Consider the following 16382-nt stretch of genomic DNA (forward strand, 5'->3'; position numbering starts at 1 on the left):
TTGTGTTACCTTGCTGTTGACCAGTTGGCTTCTGACTGATCGGTTCCCACCACACCCTTCTTGGGTTCAGTGAATTTGCTCAAACAGCTCAGAGAACTCAGGGCAACACGTAGGTGTACTGGTTTGTTATAAAGGATGTTACAAAGGCTACAGACGGAGATGCTTCTAAATCTGGTTTCTATTTCATGAAGTAGAGAATGAAGTTTTTTCTGCAACTTGTGAAAGCTGCTATTATTTAATTTCATTAAAGCAAACTGTCTTAATATTTAGAAAGAAAACATATTTTGTTTGTAACCTGGGCTTCTTGTGCCTTCTCGGCCTAGAGGACACTGTGGTGGCACTCTCGGTGACGGGCATCCTGAAGGTGTGGATCGTTACCTCTGAAATAAGTGGCATGCAGGTGAGATAAGGGAAGCTGGGAGTGCTTTCTCTGTTTTTATTCTTACAGTCTAAAGTTTTAGTCCTGACTTGTTCCTTCCCTTTCTTTTCCTAAGAAGGGAAATTGTTTTGGGATCTTGCAGACATGTAATAGAAGTTCCCTGTGAGTGGTTAGCATAAGTGCGTTGTTGTTTTTCATATGTATTGGAAATAACTGCTCCCTCAAGTATCTGAAATACAGAAACATACTGCAGAGGATATAAAGTAGAGACATATAAAAGAGGTAGAGTTTTCCACAATTGCTTTCTAAATTAGAAGATGAGGCCAGAGCTGTGGTGTAGCGGGTAAAGCCGTCGCCTATAGTGCTTACATCACATATGGGTGCCAGTTTGAGTCCTGGCTTCTCCACCTCTGATCCAGCTCTCTGCTATGGCCTGGGACAGCAGTAGAAGATGGCCCAAGTGCTCGAGCCCCTGCATGCATGTGGGAGACCCTGAAGAAGCTCCTGGTTTCTGGCTTTGGATCGGCTCCAGTTGTTGGCAGCCATCTGGGGAGTGAACCAGCAGATGGAAGACCTCTCTCTCTGTCTCTGCCTCTCTGTAATCTGCCTTTCACATAAATAAATAAATTTTTATTAAAGAAAGTTAAAAGATAATTTGAGGGGAAAAAAGTAAAGCAAACCATCACTGAAAGTGTGTAAGGCTGCCTTTAGGCCTCCATTGCAGGTTTGGGGGCTTGATTTTCTTGTTATTTTTAATCAGTAAGATCAATTTTTAGATTATATTGATGCTAATCTCTCTCTCTCTCTCTTTTTTTTTTTTTTTTTTTTTGACAGGCAGAGTGGACAGTGAGAGAGAGAGAGACAGACAGAGAGAAAGGTCTTCCTTTACCGTTGGTTCACCCTCCAATGGCTGCTATGGCCGGCGCACTGCGGCCGGCGCACCACGCTGATCCAAAGCCAGGAGCCAAGTGCTTCTCCTGGTCTCCCATGCGGGTGCAGGGCCCAAGCACTTGGGCCATCCTCCACTGCATTCCCAGGCCATTGCAGAGAGCTGGCCTGGAAGAGGGGCAACCGGGACAGAATTTGGCGCCCCGACCAGGACTAGAACCCGGTGCCACAAGCGGAGGATTAGCCTATTGAGCCGCAGCACCGGCCTAATCTCTCTCTCTCTCTCTCTTTTTTTTAAAGATTTATTTGAAAGGCAGTGTTACGGAGAGAAAGAGTGGCTGCAGTAGCCAGGACTGGGCAAGGCCAAAGCCAGAAGTCAGGCTCCAGGAGCTACATCCAGGTCTCCCCAAATAGGTACAGGAGCCCAAGGACTGGGGCCATCTTCTACTGCTTTCTCATGTGCATCAGCAGGGAGCTGGATCAGAAGTGGAGCAGCCAGAACTTATATCAGCACCCATATGTGAACCTTTGTTGCAGGCAGTGGCTTAATTCAGTATGCTACAATGCCAGCCCAACTAGAGAAGCTTTAAGCATTGAATTTGGTAGAAACTAGAGAAACTGATCAGTTGTTATTGTTTTTTTTTTTTTTTTAACCTAAAGGACATATAGCTACAGATACTAGGATTAATACACTCTTTACTATCTATTTTTTGCTAGAGTGATGACATTCTCACATACGGCTTTAAATCTTGAGTAGCTTTGTAGCAAAGGCATTTGTACCCAGATGTTTTTAGGGTGATAATTTTGTTGATAACTAAGCTATTCCTAAAGTTTCACAAATCTTTCTCTTTTCAGGATACTGAGCCAATATTTGAGGAGGAATCCAAACCTATTTATTGTCAGAATTGCCAAAGCATCTCCTTTTGCGCATTCACACAAAGATCACTTTTGGTTGTGTGCTCCAAATACTGGAGGGTAAGATAACTACACATCAGGAGCTGTATTTTTGTCCTTCAAGATATTGGCGCATCAGTCTTCCAAAGATAATTCTAAGGCAATACTGGGTGCGAGACTGTTTTAGTAATTTTGAATTCCTATCTAATTTCCATACCATTTTTTGAACACCAGAGACTTGGCTATACATATTGTCTTTGTTTTGGTTCATGGAATGATTCAGTTAGTGGCTGTATTTTATTGGTCTTAATTTCAGCTTTTTGTCACTGTTTAGTTATTCTCTTAGTACAATGTAAACAATATAGTGAATATTCTGCAGGTTGAACATTTTTGGTAGGATATTATTAAATCTGGTTGACGTTTTTTGGCTTCTTGGAGTTGAGAAAGTCTTCCTCCATCATTTCAGATGATGATTTAAGGAGAATATAATTTCTCATTCCTCAACTTTAATATGTACACGATAGAAAATTAAGCAGCATGTTTTAAGCACTTGCTCTATTTATTTTTAAAGCTAGCATTTTTTATTTTTAAAGCTTTCTATCTGTTATTTCTTTTAGTTCTCCCAACACTCCAAGGATAGGTATATTATTTAATCCTCCATAACAAATTATTCCAAAATTTAGAAATGTAAAAACAAACTTATTTTATTATTCAAGTTCTCTGGCAGGAATCTTGACATAGCTCAGCTGAGTACCTCTGAGCAGGGTCTCTCACAGGCTACAGTCCAGGTATCTGTTGGGACTGTGATCTTGACTCTTTGCTAGACTCTGGGAGGGTCTGATTCCAAGATCCTTCAGTTGGCTGTTGGCAGGCCTCGGGTTCTTCAGTGACTATTGGTTGGAGACATTAGTCCCTTGCCATGTTGGTGGCTCCACAGGGGCGCTCATGATGTGGGAGCTGTCCTTCAGAGTAAGCACACGAGACAAAGTGTCCCCAAGACCTACTGAATCTTGGAATTCAGATCTCATCACCTGTGCCATATTGTGTTCCCTGGAAACATTTGCACAGCCCAGCCTATTCACCAGATTGCACAATGATGTGAGTACTGGAGTTGGGAGCAGTGGAGCCAGCTTAGAGCTTTCCAGCCGTAGCAGCAGCAGATGAGGCCGCAAAGGCACAGAGGGATAAACTACGAGACTAAGGTGGTGGAGTGGCTGAGTTACAACTCAGGTCGTCTGGCTGTAGTGGTAAAATAACACTGAGGTGGTCCTGCGGCCAAACAGAATGAAGTCTTCAAATATTTATTGTCATGCTTAAGTTTTCAGTTTTAATATAGTTGAATTATTATCTTTTATTTTGTGGTTCTAAGACATCTGTGTCATGTTTAAAAGGGCTTACTACGTGCTGAGATTTTAAAAAAGCAAAACAAAAAGTAAGTACCTGTTTTCCCCAATACATATTATTTTTATATCTGTGAGTATTTAATCTGGACTTTATTTCATATAAGTTGTGAGATATATTTTATTTCAGCTGAAGACCCGAGTTCTTGTTGCCATTCATTGAATAATTCATCTGATCTTGTGCCTTGACAATATGCTGTATTCCTATTTTATTGCATTCTGTTTCCAGACTACTTGTCTATCCATTCATGAGTTAATACTGCATTATTTTAACTTCCATAATTTCATGATTTGTTTTAGTAGATAATAGGACTGATCTCTTTTTATTATTCTTTTGTAGACTTTTCTTGCCTCTTATTTTAGTTAGTATCATATGATGATAAATATTATGGCAAATAATGGAGATTATGGCAAGTCAGCTAGTATTTGTTCTTACTCCAGGGCTCTGCACAAGCAATATTATTTTCTTTAAAGGAGAGCAAGATAAAAACTTGAGGTCATTGTGGATTACTCATTCCTCTTGGGGAAAACTTCTAACAATTATAGAATGTACTTTAATCAAACATTGTAGGTGAGAATGTAAACTGGGATAGCCGCTGTGGAAGACAGTATAGAGATACCTCAGAAATCTGAATATAGACCTACCATATGATCCATCTATCCCACTCCTAGGAATTTAACTTGACCACATGCTGGGGGTCACTAAGAAAGTATCTTTATCTGAGGAATTGAACATTAAGGACCTGAGTTTGTTAAACATATTTCTATTTCCAGAGCTTTATCTAAGTTGAAACGTCACTAGGTCTTACTTAAATGATATCAACATGGAGAGGATTGTGACTTTCTTATTCCTTGTAGGTATTTGATGCTGGAGACTATTCCCTGTTGTGTTCAGGTCCCAGTGAAAATGGCCAGACGTGGACTGGAGGGGATTTTGTATCAGCAGATAAAGTCATCATTTGGACTGAAAATGGGCAAAGTTACATTTACAAACTACCTGCAAGGTATGCAATACGTAAGAAGTTAGGATTTTAATCCATGTAAAAAAAGCAGAATTTGGTATGTAATCTGAAAGTATGAAAATGTAGGTTCTGGTTGGCGCCGCGGCTCAATAGGCTAATCCTCCGCCATGCAGCACTGGCACACCAGGTTCTAGTCCCGGTTGGGGCGCCAGATTCTGTCCCGGTTGCCCCTCTTCCAGGCCAGCTCTCTGCTGTGGCCAGGGAGTGCAGTGGAGGATGGCCCAAGTGCTTGGGCCCTGCACCCCATGGGAGACCAGGAGAAGCACCTGACTCCTGCCTTTGGATCAGCGCGGTGCGCTGGCCGCAGCACGCTGGCCGTGGCAGCCATTGGAGGGTGAACCAACGGCAGAGGAAGACTTTTCTCTCTGTCTCTCTCTCTCACTGTCCACTCTGCCTGTCAAAAAAAAAGAAAAAAAGAAAAAAGAAAATGTAGGTTCTATAAATAATTTAGGTTACAGACATTAGAACTTCTTAACTTATACTTAAAAATCCAATTTAACTGTATTTATTTAGTTAAAAGGTTTTTATTTAATTTATTTGAAAGGTAGATTTAAAGAAAGGGAGAGGCACACAAAGAGAAAAGAGAGGAAAGGTAGCTTCCGTCTGCTGGTTCACTCCCTACATGGCTGCAGTGGCTGGAGATGGGCCAGGCCTAAGCCAGGAGCCTGGAACTGCATGTGGGTCTCCCATGTGGGTAACAAGGGCCCAAGTACTTGGGCCATCTTGTGCTGCTATCCCAGGGGCAAGTTAGCAGGGAGTTGGTTTCGAAATGGAGCAGCCAGGATTGAACTAGTGCTGATGTGGGATGCTGGCATCACAAGCAGCTGTTTAACCTACTGTGCCATAATGCTGGCCCCTAATTTAACTTCTAAGTACCAAAATTAGGTGGGTTTCTGCTTGAAGGATTTTTCTGGTTGCATAAATGTTTGAATTTCAAGCCTATAGTTAAATTAATTTATTTTTATTTTTTTAATTTTTAAATTTTAAATTTTTTTTTAAGATTTACTTTATTTGTTTGAAAGACAGAGTTACAGAGAGAGGTAGAGACAGAAAAAAAGGTCTTCCATCCACTGGTTCACTCCCCAGATGGCCACAATGGCTGAAGCTATGCCAATCTAAAGCCAGGAGCCAGGAGCTTCCTCTGGGTCCCCCACATGGGTACAGGGGCCCAAGGACTTGGGCCACCTTCTATTGCTTTCCCAGGCCATATAGCAGACAGCTGGATCACAAGAGGAGCAGCCAGGACTAGAACCAGCACCCATATGGGATGCCAGCGTCTCAGGCCAGGGCATTAACCCGCTCTGCCACAGCGCCGGCCCTAATTAACTGTATTTTTAAACATTCTCCTTTGTCCATTATCAAAAAAAAAATCCTTCTGTTATGAAATGATAAATTATTTAATGTCAGTATTTAACTAAATGTTGTATTTTTTTTCATTTTCAGTTGTCTTCCAGCTAGTGATTCATTCCGCAGTGATGTGGGGAAAGCAGTTGAAAATCTAATTCCTCCTGTACAATATAGCCTCTTGGATCGAAAAGATAAAGAGGTAAAATTCTTCAGGTACCATTTATAATTGATAGTTACATTGAAAACATTCTTTTTTTTTTAAAAAAAAGATTTATTTATTTATTTGAAAGTCAGAGTTACACGGAGAAGGAAAGGCAGAGAGCGAGGTCTTCCATCCATTGGTTCACTCCCCAATTGGCCACAAAGGCCAGAGCTGCACTGATTCGAAGCCAGGAACCAGGAGCTTCTTCCAGGTCTCCTATGTGGGTGCAGGGCCCAAGGACTTGGGCCATCTTCTACTGCTTTCTCAGGCCACAGCAGAGAGCTGAATTGAAAGTGGAGCAGCTGGAACTCAAACTGATGCCTATATGGGAGGCTGGCACTGCAGGGGGCAGCTTTACCCGCTTCGCTACAGCACTGGCCCCCAGAGTTTGTGATTTCTAACTACCTGTTTAATGTTGACTTCAAGTTGAAATACAGAAGTACTCAGTAGTGAGTTTTCAGCTCTGTTCTATGTGCATTTAGAAAGAAGCTTTGGTTTAGGAGATAAAACTTTCCTTTGATTATGTCCTGTGTCCCCACAGCTTACTGGGGAAAGCTGAACACTATGTTCTAGCTTTCTGTGGACAGATGGTAAGGGGAAGGCAATTGTTTAACCACAGTTGTTTTTTTTGTTTTTGTTTTTTTTTTTTTTTTTTAGATTTATTTACTTATTTAAAAGGCAGAGTAGTGGAGAGAGGAGAGACAGAGAGATCCGTGAATATTTTGAGTATATAGAATTTAAGGATCTATGTTTAACTGAGATTCTTTATAGCCTATTCTTTACTCTCCTAACATAAATCCTACTACTACTGTCCAACCTAGATGGTTACATCCAGTTAAATAAAGGTGTACTGACCTGTATAAAAACAAACATAGATTAAAAAAAAAAAAAAACAACTACCATAGATCATTTTTTAAAAATATCAGCTCCGGGGCCAGTGCTGTTGGTGTAGTGGGTAAAACTGCCACCCACAGTGTCAGCATCCCATATGGGAGCCAATTTGAGAGCAGGCTGTTCTACTTCTGATCCAGCTCTCTGCTATGGCCTGGGAAAGCAGAAGAGAGTCCATGTGCTTGGGCCTGCACTCATGTGAGAGACCAGGAAGTAGCTCCTGGGTCCTGGCTTCAGATCTGTTCAGCTCTGGCCATTGCGATCATCTGGGGAATGAACCAGGATGGAAGATCTCTCTCTGCTTCTGCCTATCTGTAACTTTGCCTTTCAAATAAATTAATAAATCTTGAAAAAAAAATCTCCCCAGTACATTTTAAATTAAAATGCATTTATTATGTGGTATGAAATACTCATATGTTGAAATATTGATTATTACAGCTGCTGTAGCAATTTCTCCTTTTTAGTATATTGTTAATAGTTAAAATTTTCAGAATTTAGGGAAAGTTAGGAAATTTTTGTTGGGCTTAATATATGTACTTTCCATAGCCTAGTGTTTTTTATACAACAACTGATACCAAATACAGGGATTTGTTAATTATAATTGTCAAAAAAAATTTTTTTTTTGACAGGCAGAGTGGACAGTGAGAGAGAGAGACAGAGAGAAAGGTCTTCCTTTGCCATTGGTTCACCCTCCAATGACTGCCGCGGCTGGCGCACTATGCTGATCCAAAGGCAGGAGCCAGGTGCTTCTCCTGGTCTCCCATGGGGTGCAGGGCCCAAGCACTTGGGCCATCCTCCACTGCACTCTGGGGCCATAGCAGAGAGCTGGCCTGGAAGAGGGGCAACCAGGACAGAATCCGGTGCCCCAACTGGGACTAGAACCCGGTGTGCCTGTGGAGGCGGAGGATTAGCCTATTGAGCCGTGGCGCCGGCAAAAACTGTCAAAATTGAAATCTGTTTATTCCTGCTTTTCTAACTAGGAGTCCATGCTTCAGTATTTCAGTACTTGTGAATTAATACTCTGATTTTTAATTTTAAGTGTCCATCCTGTTTAGTATTTTCAAATAAGTTATCTCACTGAAGGCATGAGATTGTAAGCTAAAAATAATTTATTTCAAAAATAAAAGTATATACAAAACCCTACTGGATAGTTTTTGTTTCTATTAGCTTATAACTGACATACCAAGTTAGGTTAAAATTGATTTTCTAAATGTGACCAAGTGAAATATTATGTTATTAGTAGAAAACTAAGTTAATTAACCAAAAAGGTCTTCTAGTTGTATAATCTTGGTTGTTCTATTTTGCTGCTTTTTTTTTTTTTTTCAATTTTTATTTAATTATTTGAGAAGGGATGGGAAGAGAGAGAAATTTAGTTTTCATCTTCTAGTTCACTCTCTAAATGCCCATAATGGCTGGGGGCAGGCCTGGAGAAGCCAGGGGCTGGGAACTGAATCTAGGCCTCCCGCACAGGTATCAGGAACCCAAGTAAGCCATCACCACTGCATCCCGTGTCCTCCTTAGCAGGAAAGTGGAATTAGGAAGTGGAGCTTGTAATCATACCCACGTACTCCAGTGTGGGGCACTGGTGTCCGCACTGCTTTTTAACCGTTAGGCCGCATACCTGTCCCTGCTTCTAAATGACCTCCCAGGAGTGGGCAAAACAACAATCAAATAAATTGCAGTGTTGTGGCTAGAAACCATGTTTAATGAAGCAGAGAGAACGCATGTAAGTACTAATCATAGAGAAAGACTATAAATACAGTTTTCAATGCTTTAGATGTTTGTTATAATAGGTGAGAATATTGGTTTATGTATATATTAATGCTACAAAATTACATTAAAACATTGTTAAATAATCATACCATAAATGCTTTTTTAGCTTGAATACTTGGATGTCAGTATCTAACATCTTTATTCAAAGAAATATTGATGGGTGAAATCTTTTGATTACAAACATAGCTGAAGGTATTTTCAAATAATTTTTTGGCAGTTGCTTATTTGTCCTCCTGTTACTCGGTTCTTCTATGGGTGCCGGGAATACGTCCATAAACTGTTAATTCAAGGCGATTCCTCTGGAAGATTAAATATCTGGAACATCTCAGACATAGCTGATAAACAAGGTGAAGAAGGTAATAGTCATGTGCAGTGACTTCCTAGTTTTTAAAATTTAACATCTTGAATACTAACCACTGGATAACAAATTCAAAATGTACATACATCATTTTTTTCCGGGGATTATATTTGATGACAGTTATATTTTTAGTACATTGCTGAATTTACCAACATTATTGTAATGTTTTCAATTTTACTTTAACATCCAAAAATGTTTTTCTTTTATACAAAACAAAACCTCTACAGAGCTGGAGATGACAACTTCTGTTAGTTTGCAAGAGGCATTTGATAAGCTGAGTCCTTGTCCTGCTGGAATTATAGATCAGCTGAGTGTGGTTCCCAATAGTAATGAACCTCTGAAAGTGACTGCAAGTGTGTACATACCAGCACACGGGCGGCTTGTTTGTGGCCGTGAAGATGGAAGCATAATTATTGTACCTGCCACACAGACTGCCATAGTACAGCTGTTGCAAGGGGAACACATGCTCAGAAGAGGTATACCAGTCTACAGATGTCTACAGTGTTTTAAGAACCCTATAAATAATGATAATGAAATATCTGTACTCTGTTTCTAACAAATATAATGAATCAGTATAGTTGATAGTGTGCCATTTAGTTGGTGGAGTTTAATGTGCAGCTAATAAAATATTCAGTGCCTACATTATTGGAATAAATACTATATAATGACTGTAGATAGAAAAGTATCCAATTTTATCTCTTGGGCATACATTAATAGTTTGAAATAATAATATTATTATTTCAATGGATGACTAAATATATTGCCAGTACATGGATAATCTTCTAGGACAGTGTTGTCCAACAGAAATATGATACAAATCATATATGTAATTTTCTAATAGCTATGTTAAAAACTAAAGCCAAACCAGTGAAATTAATCATAGTAATATATTTATACAACCTAATGTGGAAAATTATTTTCATTCCAACTTCTTGACTATTTTTCATTTATACCACATACCAATCCTGAGCACCCCATTTCAGGTGCTCCATTAGTCTTCGATAGAATATTGGACAAAGCAATTTTAGAAGATAAATTTGGAAGCTTTTTCCTATGATATATTTTGTAGCTTTCTGGCAAGTCATGTTTACTTTTATTTGTTGAAACTTTGTAAGACTTTAATTTTCCCATTTTAAATCCAAAACTCATTCACAGGTTGGCCACCTCACAGAACACTCCGGGGTCATCGGAACAAAGTCACATGTTTGCTATATCCTCATCAGGTCTCAGCTCGGTATGACCAAAGATACCTGATATCTGGAGGTGTGGATTTTTCCGTCATAATTTGGGACATATTTTCTGGAGAAATGAAACATATCTTCTGTGTTCATGGAGGCGAGATTACTCAACTTCTAGTTCCGCCTGAAAACTGTAGTGTAAGTTGGTTCATATCATGTTAAAGATTATTTCAGTGTGGTCGAGCTATGTCACAATCAAGCATCTAAGTGGAATCTAAAGTAACTTAGGGAAATTGTGACACAAGAAGTAACAAAACCCTTTCAATTTTAGAACTAAAATAATAGACATAATATTAAGACAAAGTCATGATCATTTATATAGAAGACTAATACAGTCCTTTTTCCATTAATAGCTCCTAACATAGTGACCATTTAGAATATGTTTATTAAATGAAGTTTCAATCTTTAGAAATGATTTAAATATTCCTGAAGACATTGTACAGCCTCATTATTTTCAGGTCCATCTGAGCGAAAGGATAGTGAAATCATGATTCTCTAACACTCCTGTGTGTGTGCACATGCACACTTGTCTTCTTGCTACATATTTCATGCTTATCATGTCACCAGTTCTGAGGTTACTGCAATTCAAAATGATCTTACTGGTGTATCTGATGTAGTATTTACAAGAGTACAAGAGTTACTTCAAAACCCAAGGAATTATCTTCGGCCTTTCTATATACCTTCTTACTCTTTATTTTATATATATATATATATATATATATATATATATATATGCACACACACACACACATATATATATATGTATATATATACATAAAATAATATATACAATATATTATTTATATTTAAGATTTATTTATTTTATTTGAAAGGCAGAGTTGCAGAGAGGCAGAGAGAGAAAGAGAGAGGTCTTCTATCCGCTGGTTCTCTCCCCAGATGGCCACAATGGCTGGAGCTGTGCCAATCTTAAGTCAGGAGCCAGGAACTTCTTCTGGGTCTCCCATGCAGGTGTAGGGGCCCAAGGACTTAGGCCATCTTCCACTGCTTTCCCAGGCCATAGCAGAGAGCTGGATCGGAAGTGGAGCAGCCAGGACTCGAACCGGAGCCCATATGGGATGCCAACACTGCAGGTGGTGGCTTAGCCCTCTACACCATAGCACTGGCCCCCATTATATTTTATTACCATATTCTGCCTGTGATAGACTATTTTTTTTTTATTTCATAAATGTGAATTTACAAAGTGCAATTTTTGTATTGTTGTGGCTTCCCCCCCCAACCTCTCTCCCTCCCATGGCCCTCCCCTCTCCCTCCCCCTCTCCCTCCCTGCCCTTTATCGAGTTTCATTTTCTTTCTTTCTTTTTTTTTTTTTTTAAACAGGCAGAGTGGATAGTGAGAGAGAGACAGAGAGAAATGTCTTCCTTTTGCCGTTGGTTCACCCTCCAATGGCCGCCGCGGCTGGCGCGCTGCGGCCGGCGCACCACGCTGATCTGATGGCAGGAGCCAGGTGCTTCTCCTGGTCTCCCATGGGGTGCAGGACCCAAGCACTTGGGCCATCCTCCACTGCACTCCCTGGCCATAGCAGAGAGCTGGCCTGGAAGAGGGGCAACCGGCACAGAATCTGGCGCCCCGACCGGGACTAGAACCCGGTGTGCCAGTGCCGCAAGGCGGAGGATTAGCCTGTTGAGCCACGGCGCCGGCCTAGTTTCATTTTCAATTACCTTCATATACTGAAGATCAAATTAGTATATACTAAGCAAGGGTTTCAACAGGTTGCACTCACACAACCACACAAGGTATAGGGTACTGTTCGACTAGTAGTGTTTTTACGCTTCATAGTAAATATAACACATTAAGGACAGAGATCCTACGTGGGGAGCATGTACCCAGTGACTCCCATTGTTGATTTAACAATTGGCACTCTTATTTATGACGTCAGCAATCACCCGAGACTCTTGCTATGAGCTGCCTAGGCTATGGAAGCCCCTTGAGTTCACTGACTCTGAACTTGTTTAGTCAAGGCCATGTCACAGTGGAGGTTCCTTCCTCCCTTCAGAGAAAGGCACCTCTCTCCTTGATGGCCTGTTCCTTCTGCTGGGGTCTTGTTCACCAGGGTCTTTCATTTAGATTGTTATTTGCCACCATGTCATGGCTTTCCATGCCTGTGAGACTCTCATGGACCTTTTAGCCAGATCCGAATGTCCCAAGGGTTGATTCTGAGGCAGGAGTGCTGTTTTGGGCATTTGCCATTCTATGAGTCTGCTGTGTGTCCTGCTTCCCCCGCAGGATCATTCTCTCCCTTTTAATTCTATCCTTCATTATTTGCTTACACTGGTCTTATTTGTGAAATCTCTTCGACACATACCCTATCGTTTTGATCGGTTGTGTATTTATACTTATCACTTTACCAAGTGTGCTGGCATTGGTACCTGCCTCCTTGGTAAGATTGAGTTGAAATCCCCTGGCACATTTCTAGTTCCACCATCGGAGGCAATTTCCGAGTGAGTTTATGCCAACCTATATATCTCCTCCCTCTCTTATTCCCACTCCTATGTTTAACAGAGATGTGATAGACTATTTGATTTGTATTGGTGGCTCTGTAAAAAGTCCTAGTACCAGTGTCTCTCATTATTTTTCCTGCCAGACTTAAAAATTTGGGTCCTTAATTGTTCTCTTTTATCTTTTTTATTCTTTCTTTTTCTTTTCTTCTTGTTAGTCTCTTTTCTTAATCATCATGAAATATTAGTTTGTGTTTATTTAACCAGTTATGTGTCATATTTTAGTGAATTAGATATCGTTGTATTACACTCATAAGATACAGTACTGTTACAACCCTTCCCCTAAACTTTGTTTTATAGTGTTTATGCTCCAAAATGGAACATGGGAATTTTCATCTATGAATGCATATGTGGTCAAATATCAATTTTTCAATGGTCAGCTTCATTATTTAGTTGATATTTGATGCCAATTTAGAACAGCCATTTATTTTGCTAACTTTTTGTTTTTATAAGAATTAAACAGGGGCTGGTTTCATGGTGTAGTGGGTTAAGCTGCTGCTTGTGACAATGACCACTCTTATCAGAGTGCCAGTTCGAGATATAAAATGTTGGTACAATTCAGGATTGTGTAGTATCAAAGGCTTGTTAAGAATAATTCTGAAGGTTTTGGGGAACAGTACTTATTCTCTGCCCAGTAATATGTTCTAAGGTGTATAAGCTTACGTTTTGGAAAGAGGATCTGGCAAGTATTTCAGTAAGTTTTCTACAAGGCAGACTATAACTAGCAAAGGAGAGCTATTAACAGTATGCTTTAGTGTTTGAGGGAAGGGTCATATCATAAGTAGAGAGAAATAAATAACCTTGAGAATTGACTAACTATGTTGATTTTTATATGGAGTGCTGGAATTTGTGCTTTTGAGATCTCTATTATGTTACCTGCCCATTCTGTCCCCTAAGATTATAAAATGTAGAAGGGGGGCAATCTTTTGATTTTTATTTCTTTTCAGTAGTTTGATTTCTTTGGTTTTAAAGAATAAGTGATATATACATATCACTTATATATATGTTTAATTCTCATTTTATTTGAAAGACAGAAAGAAAAAACAGAGCAAGAGAGAGAGAGCGCTTCCCTCTGCTGGTTCACGCCCTACATGCTCACAACTGAGGCTGGATCAGATCGAAGCCAGGAACCTAGAACTCAATCTGTGTCTCCTGTGTAGGTGTCAGGAACCTAAATGTTTGGGCCATCACCTGCTACCTCCCTTGGTGTATGTTAGCAGAAAGCTAGATAGCAAGTGGAGGAGCTGGGCGTTCAACCAGGTACTCCAGTATAGGATGTGGGCATACCAAGCAATATGTTTTTATTTATTTATTTAAAAAAATTTTATAGTTTCTATTATAGTGACTCTCTTCCTCAACTTTTTTTTTTTAAACATTTTTATTATTTGAGAGATTTACAAAGAGAAGGAGCGACAGAGATAAAGAAATTCCACCTACAAATGGCCGCCATGGCTGGAGCTGGACCAATCTGAGTTTATTCAGGGTCTCCTGCACAGGTGCGAGGACCTAAGCACTTGGGCCATCTTCTGCTAATCTCAGGCTGTAGCAGAGAACTGGATCAGAAGAAGAGCAGCAAGGACTCGAACTGGTATCCATATGAGATGCCAGTGCTGCAAGCAGAGGCTTAGCTCACTGCACCCACAACACTGGCCCCTATTTATTTTTTTAAAGATTTATTTATTTATTTGAAAATCAGAGTTACAGAGAGAGAAGGAGAGACAATGATCTTCTGTCCACTGGTTCACCCTCAAATGGCTGCAATGATCAGAGCTGGGCTAGGCCAAAGCCAGGATCCAGGAACTTCTTCAAGGTCTCCCTCATGGGTGACAGGGGCCCAGACACTTGAGCCAGCTTCGGCTGCTTTTCCTAGGCCATTAGCAGGGAGCTGGATCAGAAATGGAGCAGCTGTGACATGAACTTGTGCCAATATGGGATGCCGGCGTTGCTGGCCAGCACTTTGATTTCTTGATAAAATAATACACACACACACACACATACATATATATGAGGAAGAAAACAAAAATGAAATATTTATTGGAAATTAAACTGTTTATTTGACCAATATATGCATTATATAACATAAATGTAATATTAAATCCTATGCCATTTTTATTTATCGTTCCAAGTTGTGTTTATTGTTTGTGAATGAGTGGTTTTGGATTTACATTATTATTGGCCTTATATTGCAATTCCAATGTGATAGTTCACACGCAGTTTTAATAGTATTCAAATTTAAAATGAAATCTTTATATTATTATTAAATTAGGTTTCAACATCAGTATTCACAGAGGAAACGTGTACCCTTAGAAGTAAGTCCGAGGCCGGCGCCGTGGCTCAACAGGCTAATCCTCCACCTTGTGGCGCCGGCACACCGGGTTCTAGTCCCGGTTGGGGCACCGGATTCTATTCTGGTTGCCCCTCTTCCAGGCAAGCTCTCTGCTATGGCCCGGGAAGGCAGTGGAGGATGGCCCAAGTTGGCCCGGGAAGGCAGTGGAGGATGGCCTAAGTGCTTGGGCCCTGTACCCGCATGGGAGACCAGGAGAAGTACCTGGCTCCTGGCTTCGGATCAGCGTGACGTGCTGGCCGCAGCGGCCATTGGAGGGTGAACCAACGGCAAAAAGGAAGACCTTTCTCTCTCTCTCTCTCTCTCACTATCCACTCTGCCTGTCAAAAAAAAAAAAAAAGAAGTAAGTCCGTAGGAAAGTATGCCGAACTATACAGCTCTACAGTTACAAACTTCCTCCTCCCTCTCTTATTCCCATTCTTATTTTTTACTGAGATCAATTTCAATTGACTTTATATACATATGATTAACTCTATGTTAAGTAAAGAGTTCAATAAATAGTATGAAGAAGAAAACTGTTCCTTGACAGTTGAGACAAGGGTTATTCAAGTCATTGCTTCTCAAAGTGTCTGTTACACTTCTATAGAATTTCTTTTAGGTGCTCTGTTAGTTATCACAGATCAGGGAGAATGTATTGAATTTGTCCTTTTGGGACTGGCTTATTTCACTAAGTATGGTGTTTTCCAGTTTCATTCATTTTGTTACAAATGACAGGATTTCCTTTTTTTTTTTTTTTTTTACTCCGTGTTGTATTCTATGGTGTATGTATACCATAATTTCTTTATCCAGTCTTCAATTGTTAAGCATTTGAGTTAATTCCAATCTGGGCTATTGTGAATTGAGCTGCAATAAAAATGAGGGTACAGATAATTTCTGTAATAATTGCTGATTTCATTTACCTTAGGTAAATTCATAGGAGTGGGATGGCTGGGTCATATGATAGGGCTATACTCAGATTTCTGAGGTATCTCCAAACTGTCTTCCATAGTGGTTTTATCAATTTACATTCCCACTAACAGTGGATTACCTTTTCCCCACATCCTCGCCAGCATTTGTTGTTTGTTGATTTCTGTATGAAAGCTGTTTTAACAGGAGTGAGGTGGAACCTCATTGTGGTTTTGATTTGCATT

At 40.1% G+C, this 16382-nt stretch overlaps 1 protein-coding gene across 1 annotated transcript in view; it reads left to right on the plus strand.

The window, feature by feature from the left end:
- Nucleotides 1-16382, plus strand: part of WDR7 (WD repeat domain 7) — a 376393-nt gene that overhangs the window by 39752 nt on the left and 320259 nt on the right. The window contains exons 6-12 of the mRNA XM_062201720.1: nt 324-400; nt 2123-2242; nt 4420-4565; nt 6027-6129; nt 9014-9152; nt 9382-9630; nt 10310-10530. Coding sequence (XP_062057704.1) covers nt 324-400; nt 2123-2242; nt 4420-4565; nt 6027-6129; nt 9014-9152; nt 9382-9630; nt 10310-10530 — 1055 coding nt within the window. The remainder of the gene's footprint in view (nt 1-323; nt 401-2122; nt 2243-4419; nt 4566-6026; nt 6130-9013; nt 9153-9381; nt 9631-10309; nt 10531-16382) is intronic.

Source organism: Lepus europaeus, chromosome 9 (genome assembly GCF_033115175.1).
Source record: "Lepus europaeus isolate LE1 chromosome 9, mLepTim1.pri, whole genome shotgun sequence".
NCBI classification, from domain to species: Eukaryota; Metazoa; Chordata; class Mammalia; order Lagomorpha; family Leporidae; genus Lepus; species Lepus europaeus.